Source organism: Morus notabilis, unplaced genomic scaffold, assembly GCF_000414095.1.
Source record: "Morus notabilis unplaced genomic scaffold, ASM41409v2 Scaffold1023, whole genome shotgun sequence".
Taxonomy (NCBI): Eukaryota; Viridiplantae; Streptophyta; class Magnoliopsida; order Rosales; family Moraceae; genus Morus; species Morus notabilis.
Genome location: NW_010365731.1, coordinates 13,699 through 35,275, shown reverse-complemented (window position 1 = coordinate 35,275; position 21,577 = coordinate 13,699). Strand labels below are relative to the sequence as shown.

The 21,577-nt window shown below is 34.1% G+C and overlaps 2 protein-coding genes across 2 annotated transcripts; one reads left to right on the top strand and one right to left on the bottom strand.

Moving 5' to 3' along the window:
* Positions 1-7,504: 7,504 nt before the first annotated feature.
* On the top strand, positions 7,505-10,777 carry LOC112093644 (receptor-like protein 9DC3). The gene is made up of 2 exons (XM_024172487.1): positions 7,505-8,213; positions 8,967-10,777. Exons 1-2 carry the CDS (start codon positions 7,505-7,507, stop codon positions 10,775-10,777), a joined length of 2,520 nt encoding a protein of 839 aa, XP_024028255.1.
* A 3,496-nt stretch (positions 10,778-14,273) lies between these two features.
* LOC112093643 lies at positions 14,274-15,890 on the bottom strand. The gene is made up of 4 exons (XM_024172486.1): positions 15,350-15,890; positions 14,745-15,259; positions 14,380-14,478; positions 14,274-14,297 (listed from the first exon to the last, which is right to left on the bottom strand). The coding sequence occupies exons 1-4, from the start codon at positions 15,888-15,890 to the stop codon at positions 14,274-14,276; spliced, it is 1,179 nt and encodes a 392-aa protein (XP_024028254.1).
* Positions 15,891-21,577: the final 5,687 nt, after the last annotated feature.

The window sequence follows — 21,577 nt, the reverse complement described above, 5'->3', positions numbered from 1 at the left end:
ATTATCCTCTCGTATATAACACTTATATACAATGTTTAAGGTTACATAAATAATCATGAAATTTTCATTTGATATTCATAAAATATTCATAATTATATGCACATAAAATGATGAATAAACTCTTTTATTAATTAAATAATAAATATCCTATTACATCTCATGCTTTTAGGACATCATTCCCAACAATCTCCCACTTGTCCTAAAGCAGGTGTTTCATGTCTCTAATCCCAAATCCATTTAAGTGCCGATCAAATACATTCAATGGCAATGTCTTGGTGAACGGGTCAGCAAGGTTGTTCTCTGATGCGATTTTCAGAACTACTACATCGCCCCTATCCACAATGTCTCTAATCAGGTGATATTTCATTTCTATATGTTTCGCACTCTTATGGCTTCTAGGTTCCTTTGAATTAGTCACCGCTCCACTGTTGTCACAGTAGAGCTTAATTGGCTTATCCATATCTAGAACAACTTCCAGATCAGTTAAGAACTTCCTGAGCCATGTAGCTTCTTTTGCGGCTTCACAAGCTGTAACATATTCAGCTTCCATGGTAGAGTCAGCAACACATTTTTGCTTTACACTTCTCCATACCACGGCTCCACCACTAAGAGTGAACACAGATCCAGATGTCGACTGTCGACTATCTCTATCCGATTGGAAATTAGAATCCGTGTATCCGGTGAGAGACAGATCTTCTCCGGAATATACCAACATATAGTTTCTCGTTGTCCTAAGATACTTGAGAATACATTTTACTGCAACCCAATGATCTAATCCTGGGTTGAACTGGTAGAGACTGACCACTCCCACTGCATAGCAGATATCTGGTCTTGTACACAATATGGCATACATAAGGCTTCCCATGGCCGAAGTATAGGGATACCGTCTCATATCTTCTTCCTGTTGTGGAGTCTTTAGACATTGCTCCTTAAAAAGATGAATATCATGCCTGGAAGGCAAATTCACTTTCTTGGAGTTCTGCATCAAATACCTACACAACACTTTGTCTATATAAGATGCTTGTGATAACGCTAAAAGTTTTTTCTTGCAATCTCGAATAATCTTAATCCCAAGAACATAGCTTGCCTCTCCCAAATCTTTCATTTGAAATTTGTTGGCTAACCACTCTTTCACATCTGTCATCAATCTCACATCATTCTCATTATGCGAAATACACTCATTCAATATCTCACCATATTAATAGTGCGGATAACACCGTTTCATTCTAAATGGGAATGACATGTATTAATAATATTTTAATTAAAGATTCTGAACTTTAATTAAATTCATTATGAATAACGTTTTTTTTTTAGTATCCTTAAACATTATCCTCTCGTATATAACACTTATATATAATGTTTAAGGTTACATAAATAATCACGGAATTTTCATTTGATATTCATAAAATATTCATAAATATATGCACATAAAATGATGAATAAACTCTTTTATTAATTAAATAATAAATATCTTATTACATCTCATGTTTATAGGACACCATTCCCAACAATCTCCAGTTCTATTCAAGAACTGTATCCTCCACTAGTATTTGTACAAAAACTCTGATTTTATTGTTGTTGTTATGAAAATATTATTTGAATTTTTATACTATGTTAGTTTAATCATAATTATGTTTTAAATTTAATTTTTGCTGGGATAATGACATAATCATATTATGCGAATTTAACTTGTGTAAACGTTATTGTGCTTGTCATACTTATGTTGACTTATTTATTTCTGGACATAATACTTTCAAAATTTCTGATCAACTTTTTGAATGAACTGAGGATCAAAATGAACCCGAAAGGAGATTTTTGTGACATATCTCTGAAATAAATACCATAAAATTTGGGATAGTATAGAATTATAACTATATGTTTTTATGTGGTCATTTTTTAATCCACTAAACTTAATGAGCATTTTTATAATTTAATTCACATAGAGATATAGTGGATTTTATGAAAATGTATATTTTATGTATAACTTGAGAAAGAGTACGTAAAACATTAGAAGATTCGACCATCAACATAGTATGATCTCAAAATTATAGTAACATTTAAATAAATTAAATCCGATTAATATTGATGAAATTATGATTCTCAGCATTTTTATAATTATTGTTTAAACCTATTTTAAAATTTTTATTTTGTGTTTAAATTTTGTTTCTTTCTTAAAATTAATCAAAAATCAATTTTTCAATCACTCAAATGAAGTTAAAATTACTAAATTTCAATACTTAATAAATATGACATCTCTGTAGAAACGATATTTTTAACTCACTCTTTATTACTTGTAAGTAATATTGGCTTAGTTTGATATTGCTGTGGATTTTAAAAAAAGTTTAAAATTACTTTTAGCTATGCTGAAGGAAAAAACAGCTGTTACAAGAAGCAACTGAGTGTTTAGTAAACTGTAATTATAGAACTGTGCTAGATCTAAAATCAGTATAATAGCATTTGGTAAATTTTAATGTTGAATTGCTGTGAGTATATAAAATGACCAAAATAGACATAGTATGTAACTTAAATATATTAATTATTTTTGGCATTTAAAAATATTTATTTAACTTAAAAATACATAATGCTATAATTTTGAGTTTTTTAACAATAAATTTATGATAATTATTTTTTTTTATTTCTTCATTCACAATATAGTTACAACTAAAAGGAGTATTAGTGAGTAATCAATTTGTTGAACAAAAAAGTATATTACATCTTCAAAAAATTGACAGTCATTAAAAGAATTAAGTCGTGTTCATTAAACTTGTCGCAATTTGATCTCGTACTTCAACCATTTCTTGTGATAGTGAAACTTCATCTTCTTCTACATTGTCCTCCAGTTGATGCTCTTCATAAGCGAAAACATCTAGCTTATCTTCAATTTGTTGAAAATGTCGATCACGCTTATCATGAATTCTAATATAGTTATGAAGCGCCATTGTTACAATAATTATTTTTACTTGCTTCTGAAGCGCATCATCACATTGTGTGTCCAAGATCCTTCCAAAACAAAAGTACCAAATACATGACAACTGAGCATCTCAACAATCAAGATTTTTAAAGTAAAAATTTGCTTTGAAACACATAAAAGATGCTGGCCTGTAACATTATCTTCCAAATAACTGCAACTGGTCATCAAAAAACTACAACTACATAAATAAAATAACAACCAGATAGATGCCAATAGTTTCATTTTCATATTGTCGTTTGCTTCTTCCAATGAAAATGGTCGGGCTCTCCCATATGATAATTAGTGTAGAAAGCTATGCTTGAATCTCAGGCTAGTTTAGTCCAAAACACACGCAAATATTGTCATCAGGCGTTTCAGATGCAATATGCTGGTGTCAAGAGGCAAAAGAATCCAACAACAAAAGCATGGGATACTTTGTGCAGGAACCTCATATCTAGGGGTGGAAAAGTGATTCACTAAGAACTTTGTGGGAAAATTTACATATAGCAATCACAGATTAAACCTTTCACAACGGAAAAGAAACATTTACATATATCAATCATAGATTAAACCTTCTGAAACTATGCAGAACACACACGAAAAGATTAAACCTTCCTAAACACTGATTAAACCTTCGGTCCAAAGACTCCAAACACAGATCAAAGTTTCAAACCATAAACAAATGATCATAAATCCAAACCATAAAGGGAGATCAAATCATCAACACGAAAGCATTGAAAAGATCAAAGTTTCAAACCGAAATAAAAACTTATTTCAACAACGAGATCTATTCTCATTTTCTTTTCATATCCCCTAAAATTTTAAATGGTTGCCAATACTCTTAATTTATGGCCAACCAATGCCCCTTTCGCTACATACCCACGTGTACGTGCAAGATGAACGCTGTCAAATTGTGATCTTCCTAGTTTCCCATTTGAGGAAGATGGATGGATGGATCATTGTTTGAGGGGATGCCGTTATGACCGTCGGCTTCATTTAGGGAGAGGGGGGAATCAACTCTCAAGGATGTGTAAACAAAGTTTCACATTGGTAAATCTAGAATTGATAATAATGGGCTTAAAAGGGCTTCGACTACTCCTCTTAATAGGTTAACCTTTTAAGACGGAATCGAGAGATCCTAACAATGCAATATCCCCAACAATAGAATATGAGAGACTTATTAACCAAGACATGGCATATGTGGGGACATTAGAATATGAGACTTATTAATTAAGACACGACATGTCACACTAACTGTAATGTTATACACCTGAGATACTCTTCAAAATATTGTAACCTCACCTCCAAATAGTGCAATTTCGGTGCAAGCCAGTGTACCAATAAGCATTTCTTTTAAGACAATTAGAAGAATTTGGGAAATTAAGACAACATCTTCTGATCATCAATTTATTGATTACTTTTCAGTTGAATCATATGGACCACATTCATCAGTAACTCTTGAATATCTTTGATTGATTGACTGATTGTTTGTTTTTTTTCTTTAATCAATAATGATCCATTATGTTAACTGCAAACATATATATGATATCAAATGTCCTCAACAGAACGCACACAATTTTATGCTAAAAACTCGCAGTTTGCCTTGCTTAATTCAATCAATTGTGGTAATTAAAGTTAATGAAAATATCGAAAATAGAGGTAAGCAGTTTCTAGCAAGAGGTAAGAATATTAATTGTGGGTTCCAAAAAAAAAATATAAGTTTAATTCTTAGAATTATTAGAATAAATACAAGTTAGAGAAAAACAAAGAGTTTCTTTCTTTTTTTTTTTCTTTTTTTTCTCCATTAATCAATAAAAATCATATTCGTGGAAAAATAATAAGAGGTGGTGATATGATTTCTAAAAAATTTATATTATCAGGTTTAATTATATACAAGAATCTTTCATAAATTCTCAAGAATAATATATTACTCCATACTAAACGTACGCTTAAAAGACATTCTCAATTCCAATACTGATTTTTATGGAATTTGTGGGTTCGTGAAGCAATATTCATGTTAACTACGATGAGAAAGATGAAAATTCAACAAGTAGAAGTAAAACTACTAAAAAATTAATGGCAAAAAAAAAAAAAGATGATCAAGATGGAAAAGAAAAATAGAGGATGTTGTTGGGCTGAAGCGGTAACTTGTACACATTAAATTTATTCATTTATTTTTCACGATAATATATAATATTAGCAAATGAAGTAGAACTAGTTTCAGCATGAAAAAAAAAAAAAAAAACAAAAAGACAAAATATTGACCCTCTATGGGTTAACTGTTTTCCAATTTTCTCTCGCTATTAAATGTTTTTTTTTTTTTTCTGTACTTAACAAAGTGATAATCAACTTAAATATATTGTCCTGTTTCGTTAATTTTTTTTAGAAGGTGAATGTATTCTAAATCAAACGGATACAGGCACTAATATTGACTCGAATGAATAAGTAATACAAAAAATTTAACCACAACCATTAATCGATAGCACCAGTAATATTTAATAAAACGCCTAAGGGGAGCAAGCATGCACCAAACTCCAACAATAGGAAACTGAAAAGACACGCTAACAATTGAGCTCTTTCAACAACTCCTCTATAATTAATAGGAAACTCTGATCGATTGAGACCACGATATCTATAAATCAAAGGTCACTTACAACACCGTTATAAACAAACCCAAACGAATTGGACAATAAAATAAAAACGAGAACTGAAGAGACCACCTCCGTTATTACAAGATAGAACACAAGTCAAGAAAGATCAATCATTTGTTTTGTGAATATATATATATATATATATATTTATTTTTATATGTCGATCTATTATACTATTTTTTTCCTTGCCTTCTTAATTTCTTTCTTCGTTTACGACATAAAGCTGTCGTTCAACCACAATACTCTTTCACGTGACACGTTCGCACAGAGAGCTCAAAACATTGACTTAAATACATAAATATGAACAAATATGGGATACTTTGGTTGAATATATGTGGTGATCGTTATTTGATTGCTACACATTCGTCATTTTTCTCTAAAGCATTTGAGCTCTAGATGGTTTTCGTAACCTAAAGAGATAAAATTATGATGGAGGAAATAAGTGACCATAGTCAAAATGAGTCGACAAATACGGAAATGTGGTCACATATAAAAATAAAAATTTGACGAAGTGACATAATAAGAATCTAATTTTATTAATTGTCATTAATCTTTTTTCAGCTATTCAATTTTAATTACAACTTTAGATTAATATTTGGTGGCTAAAACAATAATACCCATTGATGAGTAAATATTAAAGTAGCCATTAAAATCACACCCATACTTATATATATTTAATGATATATGGCTTTCATTATTTAAAAATTCGAATTGTATTTGTTGGATGGAAGGCCCCATGTTGATTATCATATCACATTTTTGCCAAACTTGGTAAGTTGATCCATGCCTTATGTAACCAAGACCAACGACTAAAGAAATTAAAACGTGTAAATGCCTCAGTTTTCTGCACCGATTAACATTATAAGTCACAACACGGCCAACTTAAAAAAAATAAAAATAAAAATCGCGCCGCACTATTAACTTTAATTTTGCAGTTATAATGGTTACTTTTGTTTATTCGTTTATAATGTTAGCTATCCGAAGTCTAAAGACATTTTATAAAGATATGATATTGTTTAGCGGAGTGAGATAAGTGGAAGACGAAGAAAAGAAAGTCTAGTCGTCTTCACTCTATTTCTCTTTCACGCGTCTAGTCGTCTTCACTTTATTTCTCTTTCACACAACTCAAGAAAGATCGATTATTTGTTACATTAATATATATATATATATATATATATGTGTGTGTGTGTGTATATATATATTCGGAGATAGTGAACCCAATATTCTCGGTCCTAATTATTTAAAATTTTGGCCAAGGTAGGATTCCTAGAATAGAGGAGGAAAAATGTTGTATCAATCATTTCTGTGAATCACGCTCTAACGTTGTTCTTGATATATCAAATATGATCAAGCGGTCTTCAGAGTATATGGCCCCGTTCATTTCGCCGATTCGAGTTTAGAATTCGAGTTTTGCTACAGTAAAAAGCTCTCAGAAACAATCACATCTAACTTTTTTGCTACAGTAAAAAGCTCTCAGAAACAATCACATCTAACTTTTTTGCTACAGTAAAAAGCTCTCACACAAAATCACATCTCAACTCGAATTACAAACTCGAATCAGTGAAGTGAACGGGCCCTATATCTCTCGGCTGATCATCTTGAAAAAGGTGATGTTTGATGACACAAAAATGCAAAATGCCTTAATATTTGTTCGAAAATTTCCCATTCTACAGTTAAAAAAAAAAAAAAGAGCCTTTATAAGATGGCACCATATCATAAAGCACATTGCCTTTTTATTCTCTTCCTCAGTGAAATCATGGTGTTCTTTCAGTTGGCTAATGAGTACTTGTCCGCATTGTCGCACAGCATCTCAATGCACACAACTATATATATTTAGTATATTCAGAGTTCATGAAACACAACTATATATATTTTGCCTATAAATTAAATTTCTCAGGAAATCATGGTGTTCTTTCAGTTGTTGAGTCTCCTTCTCTTCTTCCTTTTTTCTCCATCAACCTCTTTACCTGCCCTGCCTTCTCCCTTTGCTCGTCCTTCGCCACTGTCTCATCCCCATGAAAGCACTGCTTTGCTTCAGTTCAAGAACTCCTTTTCCATAATCAATGATAGTTCTTATTGTGATAAGTACTATGGAATAATTGGTAATCCTAATAGTACAATGTCTTGGAATATGAGCAGGGATTGCTGCACATGGAGTGGAGTCACATGTGATGAAGTCACAGGTCATGTCATTAGGCTTGAACTTGGATGCAGCGGGCTCCGAGGCATTATCCACTCCAACAACAGTTTGTTCCTTCTCACTCATCTTCAAACTCTTATTCTCTCCCAGAATTATTTTAGTGGCCAAGTCCCTCTAGAATTCTCTTACTTGTCTCGTTTGATTACACTTGATCTTAGTAGTTGGAGCAATGATTTGAGACTAGAGACTTTTAGTTTGAAACGAATTGTTGCAAACTTAACAAGTTTGAGAGAGTTGTCATTGAGTGGTGTCAATATGTCTTCTGTAGCTCGTAATTCCTTCATGAATTTGTCGGAGTCACTGATATCTCTTGATCTTAGTGATACTGAAATGAAAGGGGAATTTCCAGGAAATATTTTTCTCCTACCAAACCTTAAAGAGCTCGACCTATCGTACAATTATAATCTCACTGGTTCATTTCCTAGATATAATTGGACCACCCCGCTTAGAAATTTGAGCCTTTCTTCCACTAGATTCCTAATAGATTTACCATATCTTACTAGGAGTTTAAAATATTTGAATCATTTGGAGGTCAGCAATTGCAATTTCAGTGGATCGTTTCCTGCACTAATGCGTGGCAACATAACTCAAATCACTTCCTTAGATCTCTCTTATAATAGTTTTGGTGGTCAAATCCCATGGGATTCTCTCAATCTGGAGAAGCTGAATTTTTTAAATCTTGAAGGAAATAATTTTGAAGGCCAGCTCCCTCAAATTTGTAGTAATTCTACAAGGAAAACATTTCTTTGTGACTCTTAAGAAAGTGATAAGTTAGTGGGCCATCTTCCTTTGAATTTGAAATCATTGTTGTTATTTGGAAACTCACTTAATGGCACACTACCTTCTTGGCTATATTCCCTTCCATCTTTACAAAATTTATATCTATATCAGAATCAATTCACTGGTCATATTAGTGAATTCCAGTACAATTCTTTAGTAAATCTTGATTTAAGTTCAAACAAACTAGAGGGCCTTATTCCAAGATCAATTTTTCAGCAAGTGAACCTTCTGTGTTATATCTTTCATCAAATAACTTGAGTGGTGTCATTCACTTAGAACAGTTCTCAAGGCTAAAAAAACTCAAAATACTCTCTCTCTTTTAATAGCCTATCTGTGGATTCTATCAACTCCGTCACATACGTTTTGCCCAATACCCTTTGGTCAGTGGAATTGTCTTCATGCAATATCACTGGGTTCCCACACTCTTTAAGAATATCAGTGGATTCTATCAACTCCATCACCTACGTTTTGCCCAATACCCTTCGGTATTTGCAATTGTCTTCATGCAATATCACTGGGTTCCCATACTCTTTAAGAAGCTTGGAAAATTTAGAATACTTGGACCTTTCCAGCAACAGAATTGATGGGAGTGTTCCCCAATGGTTGTGGAACGTTGGGAAGGATTCATTGTGGAATCTGAATATTTCTCACAACCTCTTAACTCATATTGGGAAAATTCCATGGAAAAGTCTATCGTATATTGACCTTAGCTCCAACAGGCTTCAAGGTCATCTTCCAATTCCACCACCTTCAACTTCTCTGTTTTCAATCTCAAACAATCAATTGGTTGGAGAGATACCTTCTCTGTTTTGCAACCTTACCCCGATTGTAGTTCTTGATTTGTCAAACAACAGCTTGAGTGGGAACATCCCACCATGCTTTGGAAATTTTAGCAGAATCTCTGTTTTAGATTTGCGAATGAATAAGTTTCGTGGAGTGATTCCTCCAACATTTGCAAAAGGAAACAGCTTGAGGAATCTTAACCTCAACGGAAATTTGTTGGAAGGGCCGTTGCCTCAATCTTTAGTCAATTGTGAAAGGCTGGAAATTTTGGATGTCGGGAACAACAAGCTGAACGGGTCATTTCCCCATTGGTTGGAATCTCTTCCGGAGCTTCAAGTTCTTATATTGAGATCTAACAGACTTTCTGGTCCTCTAAGTAATCCCAAGGTGAGATTTCCCTTTCAAAAATTGAGAATCATGGACATCTCTAACAATGATTTCAACGGTACTTTGCCGACACAATATTTTGAGAATTTGGTGGCCATGATGGATGCTTATGAAGATTCCTTAGTGTACATGGGAGAACGAGATGTTGGTGCGATCTATTATTCTGTGACAGTGACAATTAAAGGATTCGACACTGAGCTAGTGAAAATACAAAAACTGTTCATAACCATTGATTTCTCAAGTAATAGCTTCACAGGAGAGATTCCAACAGTGATCGGGAAGCTTAATTCACTCAAAGGCCTTAATTTTTCTCACAACAAGCTATCCGGTCTTATTCCACCATCCTTGGGAAACTTGAGCAACCTTGAATGGTTAGATCTCTCATCAAACGAGCTTTTTGGAAACATCCCATTGCAACTAGCTGCAGATTTGTATCAACTTCAAATATTTAATCTTTCCGATAACAAATTAGAGGGACCAATACCTCGCGAAAGGCAATTCGATACGTTCAACAATGATTCATACCACGGAAACGTGGGATTATGTGGATTTCCTCTGTCTAAATCATGCAGCAATGATGGTGCACAACACGATCAAGGTGGTGATGATGATGGAGATCACAACAATGGAATGATTGATTGGAAGGTGGTGATGATGGGACATGGAAGCGGAACGGTGATCGGAATATCTGTCGGATACATGATCCTTTTCAGCAGAAGCTTCAATTATTGGTTTCACAAAAGATTTGGAAGGGGACGACGCCGCAAAATCAATGCTCGCTTAAGACAAAAGAGAAGATTAAACTGGAAGGTGGTGATGATGGGATATGGAAGCGGAACGGTGATCGGAATATCTGTCGGACACATGGTCCTTTTCAGCAGAAGCTTCAATGATTGGTTTCACAAAAGATTTGGAAGAGGACGACGCTGCAAAATCAATGCTCGCTTAAGACAAAAGAGAAAGATTAAACCAGCAAGCAAAGGAAAACACAATCGGGCCATGAGAAGTAATGTAAGTTTGTATTGAACGTTTGCCGTTATAAATTCTTGTTTGCTTTTATGAACCAAACTTTATCAACTAAGTAATTATTATTATTATTTTTTTTTTTTGCATTCTGGGTTTTGATGTCGTTCAGGAGGATGCATGAAGTGTTATTATTCAAATTGGCGTACTGAGGCATATATGGATCTGATGACAACACTATCTTCTTTCATGTATATCTTTACTAGTTATATGAATGATTTATTTTCTTTTGTTTTCTTTACTAGCTAGTATATTTTGAAAATTGTAATCGTAAGTGAGGATTCGGTCATATCCAAATGTTTTGGAGCTTGTATTTTACGTACTTGTTAAATGAAATTGTCAATTATGCTTTTGTTTAAGTTGTAACATACATCTATTAATTATGCAAAAAAAAAAAATTTATACCGTGATTTCCCTAATAATGGAATCAATTAGAAGCGCCAGTCTCACTGGGTAAAACTCTTTTTCAAACATATTTATTACCCACACATTTTTTTTTAAAAAGGTCTGGGTAAAAGAAAAATTCACCCACACATTTTTATGTGTGGGTAAAAAATAAGTAGGTAAAACAATATGCCTCTTGGAATAATTTTGCCACATTAGCATGGAATTTTGTTCTATCCATGAAATTTTTTGGCGCTATTTTTAGGCACAAAAAATATGCATAAGTAATTCAATTGAACTACACATATATGTGAAGATAAAATTCCTTGTGCAAACACTTGTATTACCCAATACCCACACATTTAAAAAAGAATGTGTAGGTAAAAGAAAGATTTGCAATGTGTGAGTAAAAAATGTGTAGGTAATCCTTCGGTTTCTTGTAGTAGCTAGTATATTTGGAAAATTGTAATCGTTATTGAGGATTCAGTAATATCCTTGTGTTGTGGAGTTTGTATTTCACATTCTTGTTTAATGGAAGTGTCAAATTATGGTTTTGTTTAACTTATAACATGCATCTATTTATGCAGAGGAAAATTATGTATAATTAATTACTAAAAAATGGAATCAATTGGAAGAGCCAATTTCGTACTAAAATAGTTGTTTATATATATCATCAGATTGAAGACTCACAGCCAAATAATTAAACAGCCTTTGTCACCAGATCTGAAGAAAAAAAAAGTCTATAAATTCGTTATCTCAAATGTCCATATAATTCCTACTTTCCTAGCATAGTGCTCAGACATTAAGACTTGTAACCCCATATCCAAATTCAGGTTGTAATTTTTTTTCACAAAATAAAAGAATTAATTTTTTATATTGAGTGTATAAAAAAAGAATATTTCAAGAAATAACTTGTTTGCTTTTTGTTTTTGGAAACTACCAGCATTTTTCATTTTATATTTTTGTAATTTTTAGTTGTCTGTCGTTTTCAAGACTTCTGCTCGTTTTTTAAAGGATTATCGTCTGTGATTTCTCAATTGTTTATCTGGTTCTTGTCATTTTGTAGAATTTTGAGATCTTTTATCAAGTTGTTGTTTTCTTAGTCATACGTTGAATGTTGTTCGTTAAATCTTTATATTTCTATGGACATTCCTATGAATTTTTTGCACGTTATATTGTCGATTTTCTTTTGTATTTGTGCAGTAAATCGTTTAACAATTTATTGTCGTTTTGTCGTTTATATGTTGTTTTATTTTTCAGAATTGGGGATGAAAAATTCAAAATTTATGATATCGTCGTATTCCAAGTTTTTTCTTTTTCTTTGTCTCATTGTTCTCGTTCAAACTCCGAAAAAATTAGAAAATTTTTTTTGAATATGAAATATTTTCATAAATATCCTATAAATATGGAACTTTTTTCAAAGTACTCCTGATTTTTCAAAATTGTTCAAAACACCCCTGACATATAGAAAACCATTCAAAATGCTCCTCACGTCCACTTATGTCTATAATTTTTCAAAAAACTCACAGATTGAAATGCAACTATTATGGGACAAATTATTTTTGACAACTATATTTTTACCCCTCAAATTTGTAAAACTATAATTTGACCAAATTTTAAATATTTTTAGAAAGACCATCCTATAACATAACACCACACATGGCATCGGATTAAACAAAAACTAAACTCTATCCTTTCCTATCCAACCCAATCCCCTAAGACTGTCCTAAGCAATATTATCCTGTCTTGTGAACCAAATGGGTCGCTCGCATATAGTATTATCTGATTGGTTGATTGAAGTTTTTGGTGGGAAATTACTTGGAGAAAATTGTTCAAGCGAAAGAGTCAAAGTCTTTCAAGTAAGACAAAAAGATATTTATTGTATGCCCTGTTATAAGTCACCGTAACTTGAGTTTTGCATTGGACATTTGAGTTTGCATTGGACATTTGAGTTTGCATTATCTTCACTAATAGCTTTTCCGTCAGCTCTCTATCAAGTTGTGCTAAGTTGCATTTCACCTTATCTTGTCCGGCTATTGTAGGTCTTCTCACGACAAGACATTTTATGGACTCTATATTTAGTGTACTTTCATTGTCACCTTCTTTCAAGAGTCACTATTGATGAATTTAGTTCATATGATTTATCTGAAAACTAATCAATCAATTAGGCAGAATGTGTTGTCTTTGTAGGTCTCCCTATTTAAAAACAAAAATAATTTTCATCCCGATAAAGATAAAACCTCATCAATCACAAAAATAGTGGGTCCCGCTAGATTGGGTCTAACCTACCACCTAACTGATAGTAAGGCTTTAACGGTTCCTTCGAGATAAATAAGAACACTCATTTAAAAATGATGGTCATAGACATGTTCAGGAAACTTCTATCATTAAACTACTACCTCAAAGTCACAACAAACAGATCAAGAAAACTTTTGATGGCAGTAAGAAAAACCAAGAAAATGGCCTCCACTGCCATTAAAAGACTTTTCAAATGAGTTGTCGCACAAAACTTCCATTAATGCAAAGAGGAAAATGCATGTAGTGTTCCTAGTCAAGCAATTAATTATTTTGACAAAGAAAGTAAAAGGTCTGTTTTCACGCTGGTGTTACAAAGAGTGTTACAACACTTTTAGTAATACCCGCAATTGACTAATACGTTCAGAGATGATAAAAAACAACACAAAATTGTAAACGTGCAGAAATAGAAAGTGATGCAAGGGAAAACTAAAGAACACCAAAAATGATATCGCAGTTCGGTGCGCACATCTACATCTGTGAGACCACGCCCAGATAGTGAACAATCCACTAAGTTCAAAGATTTACAGTCACCAATCGGTCTTTCACACTCAAAGACTCCCTCTTTGCCGTAGTCACCGTTCTGAAGAATCCTCTTAGCGACTTTGTCTAGCGAGCACCACTCGTCTTCAAAACCTTTCTCCCGAAAGCAATGCAAGCTACTCCCGAAGGCCTAATATTTCAATCACTAATTAGGCATCACCATAACACTCCTTTTATGCAGGTTGTGTTTTTCCTTCCTTCAAACATGCACGTTCATCACCCTCATTCCAGAAGAAACACCCCACAACACTCTCGTCAATAGCCACACTCTGCACTCTCAGTTCTCCTCAACGTTGACAGCCTACACAATCAATTACATCCCTAAAAATACTTTCCAAAGATAGAACCAATCAAATAACCAAAAAACAACCTCCTGAGATTACATCCCCAAAATGCCTGCCTTCTTCTATGGAAAGAAACATCCCAATCCTGATAACAGCTTGCCAAATCCAGAGCAAAATGCAGAAATTAACTCCCCACAGCTGTACACACATGCCACAGATCATTTGCAACAGTTTTTGAATTTTTTACAACCTTTTGTCAAACAACTGCCGACTAACAAAAACCTAACAATCTCCCCCTTTTGGCATTTTGGTAAAACTAATCATAAGAACCTATAACAAGGAAGTCGACAACTAACTATTCTTCTATACCAAGAAATTCAAAAAACTAACGATAAAAATACACATGATCTCCCCCTTTTTGACAAAAAAAATAGCCAAAGAAAGACAACAAAAGACGCAAAAACCTCATGCAGAAGTATCTCCTGAAGAAGTTGCTGAAGTAGAGTTGGTGGAAGACTGCAGGACTCTAATGAATAATGAATGCAGCCACATCCTTCTTTCTCTGAGAAACGATCTTCAGAGGCAGTGAGATCACGAAGCTCCTGCTGCAGAAAATGGATCATTCGCTGCTTATCAGAACTCGTTGCAACACCGACAGAACTACTTGGAACATCATCTTCTTCTGCTGAACTGAACTCCCCCTGAATATCATCTACATGCCTCCATGTACGAAGCTTCTTAGAAATGCGAAGAACTCCTGACAACTTATCAGATACCTCATCTTCCTTTTTAATATTCTTTTGAGACAACAACACTTCACAAATCAAGGAAGGAAAAGGAAGTACTTGATGGGTAGTACAAGCTTCAACATTACTCACAATCTCATCAAAAATCAACTGACCAATATCAAAGGTTGTGCTAGAATTAACCAAGAAAAGCAATTTAGCAAGAGGTTTATGAACACTAGTAGTGTGTAAGCCTGGCATCCAGTTTGCCAGAGCTATTTTATGTAATACAGAGTACTTGACACTCAACTCAGCAGCTGGAAAAGATTTTTTAGGTCATTTGCATTGAACCTTGGCTGTTAACTCAGAAATCACAGCATCAAAATCAACCTCACATTGCACCGCTTCTCTATGACTCCCATAAAAATCATTTATCACTTCCGCGGAGAAGTGAAAAATATGACCTCTAACAAAGACTTTGTGAAACATCTCAGACTCCGGCTTAGCAATATCAGACACCAAGTTTGCATAAAATTCAAACACAATGTTGCGCACAAAGGGTTTTGCTTTAGACACCGTTCCAAACAAATTCTGACTTTTAAGAAGCTGAATTACTCCTAATTCTTCGAATTCAGACATCTTCAAAAGTCTTTCAGAATGAATGTTTCTCCGAATTACAAATGTCCACATGTTCTTGTTCGAATCAGAGTAAAAGAGGGATTTAGAATCTATACCAACATCAGAACCGTCCTTCTGATTTTTCTTGATTGAGTCTTCCACTTTTTTTTCCAGCTTCAGTATGATTCTCATGCTCAACATTATTCTCAGCTTCCTTGAGATTGGATTTTGATCGAGTAACTCTGCGCCAACCAACCGGAACAACATTCTTTCTTCTTCTTTTTCTGTTTAGCACTGCTTTTCAAAACTCGCTCAGCTTTAACAAAATCTTCACCATCAACTAATTAAACTTCAGGAATAGAAGGAATGTCGCAATCGTCTGGATTATTATGTTTCTTGGAGGATTGAGGAGGAATCTTCTCTGCAATGTTAGTAGGAGACCCAGACTTCAACCCATCTGGATATACAGGAAACGGAGAGGTCCAAGAAGGAAAACCTGGACGAGCAGGATATTGCATCAAGTTTGGTGTTGATTCCGAGGTGGGAACTGAATCCACATCAGGTGATGGCGAATCTGAACTCGGAGAAACGTGCGGCTGACACTTTGGTGGAGGAGAAATCCGTGAATCAGCGGCCAAAGAGCTCAGAGGAGATGGGCATTTTGGAGCTGTGCTCTCTTCTGGCGAAATGACAACAAGAGGTAAAGGAACCTCGGAGGAAGAGGCGGCTGGTGGCGGAGACACCAAAGCGGCGGCGGCGGTGCTCTCTTGTTCTGGAGACCTCCGTGGAGTGGAGAAAATCTCCTTTCCATCTTTAAATACTGGCGCGGCTGAGAACAGAACAATCTCTGAAAGAGGTAGGGATGCAAGCGGGACCGGTTCTTTGTCGGCGGCAGCATGAGTGTTCCGGCGATGGGCAGTAAATCTCACCTTCTTAGGCGGCGCCCTGTGCTTCTTGGTGGGAAATCGATAGAATGCTCGATTGCTTCGGGTCATCACCATTATGAGAGGATTATGAGAGGATTTCTGAGAAACTTTGAGAGGGTATTCAGAGATTCTGGATATTTGGGGCTGATGGTTTCAAATGAAGAGGCTAAGCCTTTGCCGAAAAAATAAGCTCCCCATCAAAAACGCAATGTCGTCAGTCAAAACGCAATGTCGTTAGTCAAAAACGCAATGTCATTTTTTTTTTAAATACAGAACAGATTACATTACACAAATACCTAGAGAAGTCCTTAAAACTCAAATCGAATAGCATCACGAGCCTATGTAAAAATATCCGTTAGTTACTTTTCTGTTGCAATGTATTCGAGGGTGACGATTTTATTTTCCACCAGTTCTCTTATAAAGTGATGACAAATGTTGATGTACTTTGTTCGAGAGTGTTGGACTGATTTTTTAGAGATATTTATAGCACTAGTATTGTCACAAAATACAGTCAAAACATCATGTTAAATACCATAGTCCTCAAGCATATGTTTCATCCATAGTAATTGAGTGCAATAACTCCTTGCTGTTATATACTCTGCCTCTGCTGTAGATAGAGATATTGAATTCTTCTTTTTACTAAACCAGGAAATAAGATTATTTCCTAGATAAAAACATCCACCAAAAGTGTTTTTTCTATCATTAGCATTATCAGCCCAATCTGCGTTGCTAAAACCTGTGAAACTAGAATTTGTATCTCTAGAAAACCAAATTTCATAGTTAACAGTTCCACTTGCATACCGAATTATACTCTTAACTACAGCCAAGTGAGACTCCTTAGGATCTGACTGATATCTAGCACAAACTCCAACACTGAAGCATATGTCAAGCCTGCTAGCTGTTAGATACAGGAGACTTCGAATCATGCTACGATAGAGACTAGGATCAACTGAAACACCATTCTCATCTTTCATCATTTTTTCATTTGTGCCCATAGGAGTTCTCAAATGTCTTGACTTTTCGAGACCAAATTTCTTCACCAGATTTCTTGCATATTTGCTTTGGGAAATAAAAATCCCATTCTGCATTTGTTTCACCTACAAGCCAAGAAAGTAATTCAATTCACCCACCATTCTCATCTCAAACTCCTTCTTCATCTGATCAACAAACTCATCTAATTTTGCCTGAGAAGTGGATCCAAACACAATGTCATCCACATATATCTAAGCAATAATAATTCTGGATTTAAACTTCTTGATAAACAAGGTCTTGTCAACTCCCCCTCTCGTATAGCCCTTCCTATTTAAGAAGTTTGCCAATCTTTCATACCAGGCTCTAGGTGCTTGCTTTAATCCATACAGTGCCTTTTTGAGCTTATAGACATAATTGGGTTGAAGATGATCTTCAAAACCTTTGGGTTGCTCGACAAATACTTCCTCATTTAAGAATCCATTCAAAAATGCACTTTTCACATCCATTTGAAATAACTTAATTCCCATCAAACAAGCAATAGATAACAGAAGCCGGATTGATTCAAGTCTTGCAACCGGACCGAAAGTCTCATCAAAATATATTCCTTCAACCTGGGTATAACCCTATGCAACGAGCCTCGCCTTGTTTCTAGAATGTCTCCATATTCATCAGTTTTGTTCTTAAAGATCCACTTCATTCCAATAACATTAGAATCATTTGGTCTAGGAACCAGGTTCCATACTTCATTTCTCACAAATTGCCCCAGCTCTTCTTACATAGCATTGATTCAAAACTCATCTTGCAGCGCTTCTTTAACATTCTTAGGTTCAACATTGGAGATGTAGCATGCATATCTAACCATGTCGTTTGTCTCTAGAGCGTATACCATCATTAATGCTGCCGATGACTCCTTCAGCTGGATGATTCTTCTTTATTATGGTCGATGGTTCTCGGGTAATCAGATTTGCAATGTCAAACGTTTCAACCTCTGGTTCTAATAACAATGTTTCAGAAGATGTTGTAACACCATTAGCGACACTGTCTTTAGCAGTGAATTTCTCCACATCTTGCAAGTAAGACAAAAAGATATTTATTGTATGTCCTGTTATAACTCACCATAACTTGAGTTTTGCATTGGACATTTGAGTTTTCATTGTCTTCACTAATAGCTTTTTCGTCAACTCTCTATCAAGTTGTGCTAAGTTACATTTCACCTTATCTTCTCTGGTTATTGTAGGTCTTCTCACGACAAGACATTTTATGGACTCTATATTTAGTTTACTTTCATTGTCACCTTCTTTCAAGAGTCACTATTGATGAATTTAGTTCATATGATTTATCTGAAAGCTAATCAATCAATCGGCCAGAAGGTGTTGTCTTTGTAGGTCTCCCTATTTAAAAACAAAAATATATTTCATCCCGATGAAGATAAAACCCCTTCAATCACAAAAATAGTGGATATTCTCGCTAGGTTGGGTCTAACCTACCACCTAACTGGACCCACCTTACTTTAATAGTAAGGCTTTAATGCCCCGTCAAGATAAATAAGAACGCTCATTTGACAATGATGGGCATAGACATGTCCATAAAACTTCTATTATAAAATTACTACCTTGGAGTCACAACAAACAGATCAACAAAACTTTTGATGGCAGTAAGAAAAACCATGAAAATGGTCCACTGTCATTAAAAGACTTTTCAAATGAGTTGTCGCACAAAACTTCCATTAATGCACAGAGGAAAATGCATGTAGTGTGCCTAGTCAAGCAATTAATTATTTTGACAAAGAAAGATTCCAAAGACATATAGAAAGCATAATTAGACCTTGATGACCAAGTCATCTAGACAAAGACGAAACTTGCATCTTTTTCATTGAGAAAAAAAAAAGATGACTAATTGCAACGAGAAAGCGTATATATTTATGAGTTGAGTTAGAGTAGGTTGTTTCACATCACAGTATTATTCATAACTTATCTCCTGGGTTGGACGTGTTTAGCACGAGTTAGAGGTCTCATCACCAACAATTCTATCAAGACTCCAGGCGAGTTGTGGACTTCCATTTTCTACATCTCGAGACTACACCCAATTATTTGGTAGAAAATATGACATTAGTTCTAGGAGATAAAGCATATTCATTGTGCCCGTCCAACAAGATAAATAAGTAGTTTGAGATACATATCAATGTTGTCATCAAGTTATCACTGTTCTTCGTTGATTCCATCAATAATGTATTCTATAGGTACTTGAGTTAGAGCAAAGGAGAGCTTACAATGACACAACAAACGAGGAGAGGACATAGGGTACTATAGGAAAAAAAAAAAAAGAACTTTTGCTTTTTTAAGGGAAAAATTAGCTAAATAACCTTTTTTTACCACATTTTTCATAAATCGCTGATTTTTCTTAATTTTATGAAAATGATCGGGCCTTTTCTATTTTATGAAAATGGCCATTTTTTAATGAGTCAATTAGTGATTGACTCATAATTTATCAGTGGTTTATTATTAATAAATTTATATTTTACTGATTAAAATTCATTAATTATTAATTGATTTTAGTTAATTGTTAACTAAAATTAATTAATAATAAGAAATCATCGAGTTAATCAGTGATAAGTTTAAGTCAATTAGTGATGGACCGTTAAGTCAATCATGATTGATCTCTAAGTCTGTGACGATCCTTACTTCTAGTCATCATTACTACGTTCATACTTAATCCATATCTTCAATCACACTACTTTAAAACTAGACTCCTAAAATTTAGGCTATTTGTTTTCTCTTCCTTAATAGTAAAATAGATACTAATATACTTTGGCAGAACAAAACTTCGATTAGTATTCATAGTAAAACTTGAATATTAAAAGTACTTTTCTTAAAATATTTTCAACTTCTTAACATTGAATAATTTTGTCATTTTATATTTTGTTTGTCGTTTTCAAGGCTTCTGCATGTTTTTCAGAGGATTATCGTTTGCGACTTCTCAATTGTTTATTTGGTTCTTGTCATTTTATAGACTTTTGAGATCTTTTATCAAGTTGTTGCTTTCTTAGTCATATGTTGAATGTTGTTCGTTAAATCTTTATATTTTTAAGGACTGTCCTATAAATTTTTTGCACGTTATATTGTCGATTTTTTTTTGTATTCGTGCAGTAAATCGTTTAAGAATTTATTGTCATTTTGTCATTTATGCGCTATTCTATTTTTCGGAATTGGGGGTGGAAAATTCAAAATTTATGATATTCTCATATCCCAGGTATTTTCTTTTGTTTTTGTTTTTTTTTTTTTTTTGTCTCATATTGTTCTTGTTCAAACTCCATAAAAATTGGAATTATTTTTTTTTTTAAAAATGAAATATTTTCATAAATATCCTATAAATACAAACCTTTTTCTAAGTGCTCCTGATTTTCTAAAACTGTTCAAAACACCCCCGACATATAGAAACCCATTCAAAATGCTCCTCACGTTCACATATGTCTATAATCCTAAGGGATTTGTTGATATGGCATGCTGTTAAACATTAATAAAAGAGTAAATTACACCCCAAACTATTTATTTCTTACATAATGGACACTAAATTTTTAACTTTGGTAAACTACATCTTAAACTTTAAAATCAATAGCAATTGAAGTGTCCATAGTTATGGCGATATCTAAGAAACAATTTGAGACACAAAATTTATGCATGATATGGTTTGAAAAATGGCGATATTTGCTTTTTATGTGCAAATTTCAAGTCTTAAATCATCAATTTTATAACGATTATTGGCTATTGAATTTCAATTACTACTGATTTTAAAATTCATAGTACAATTTACTAAAGTTACTAGTTTGAGGTCCATTAATATATATATATATATATAAAGCTTAGAGTTCAACGTTATAATTTACTCTAAAAAATAAAAATAAAAAATTAAAGAAACCCTAAACTATACTAACGTTTTCCACTCCCATCTATAGGACCTGCCCACTCCTTTCCCTGTTGGCACCACCACCATCCATGATCAAAGACCACGCCCGAACCTCTAGCGTTGCATCCCCTCTCGCAGCCCTAAAACAGCCCC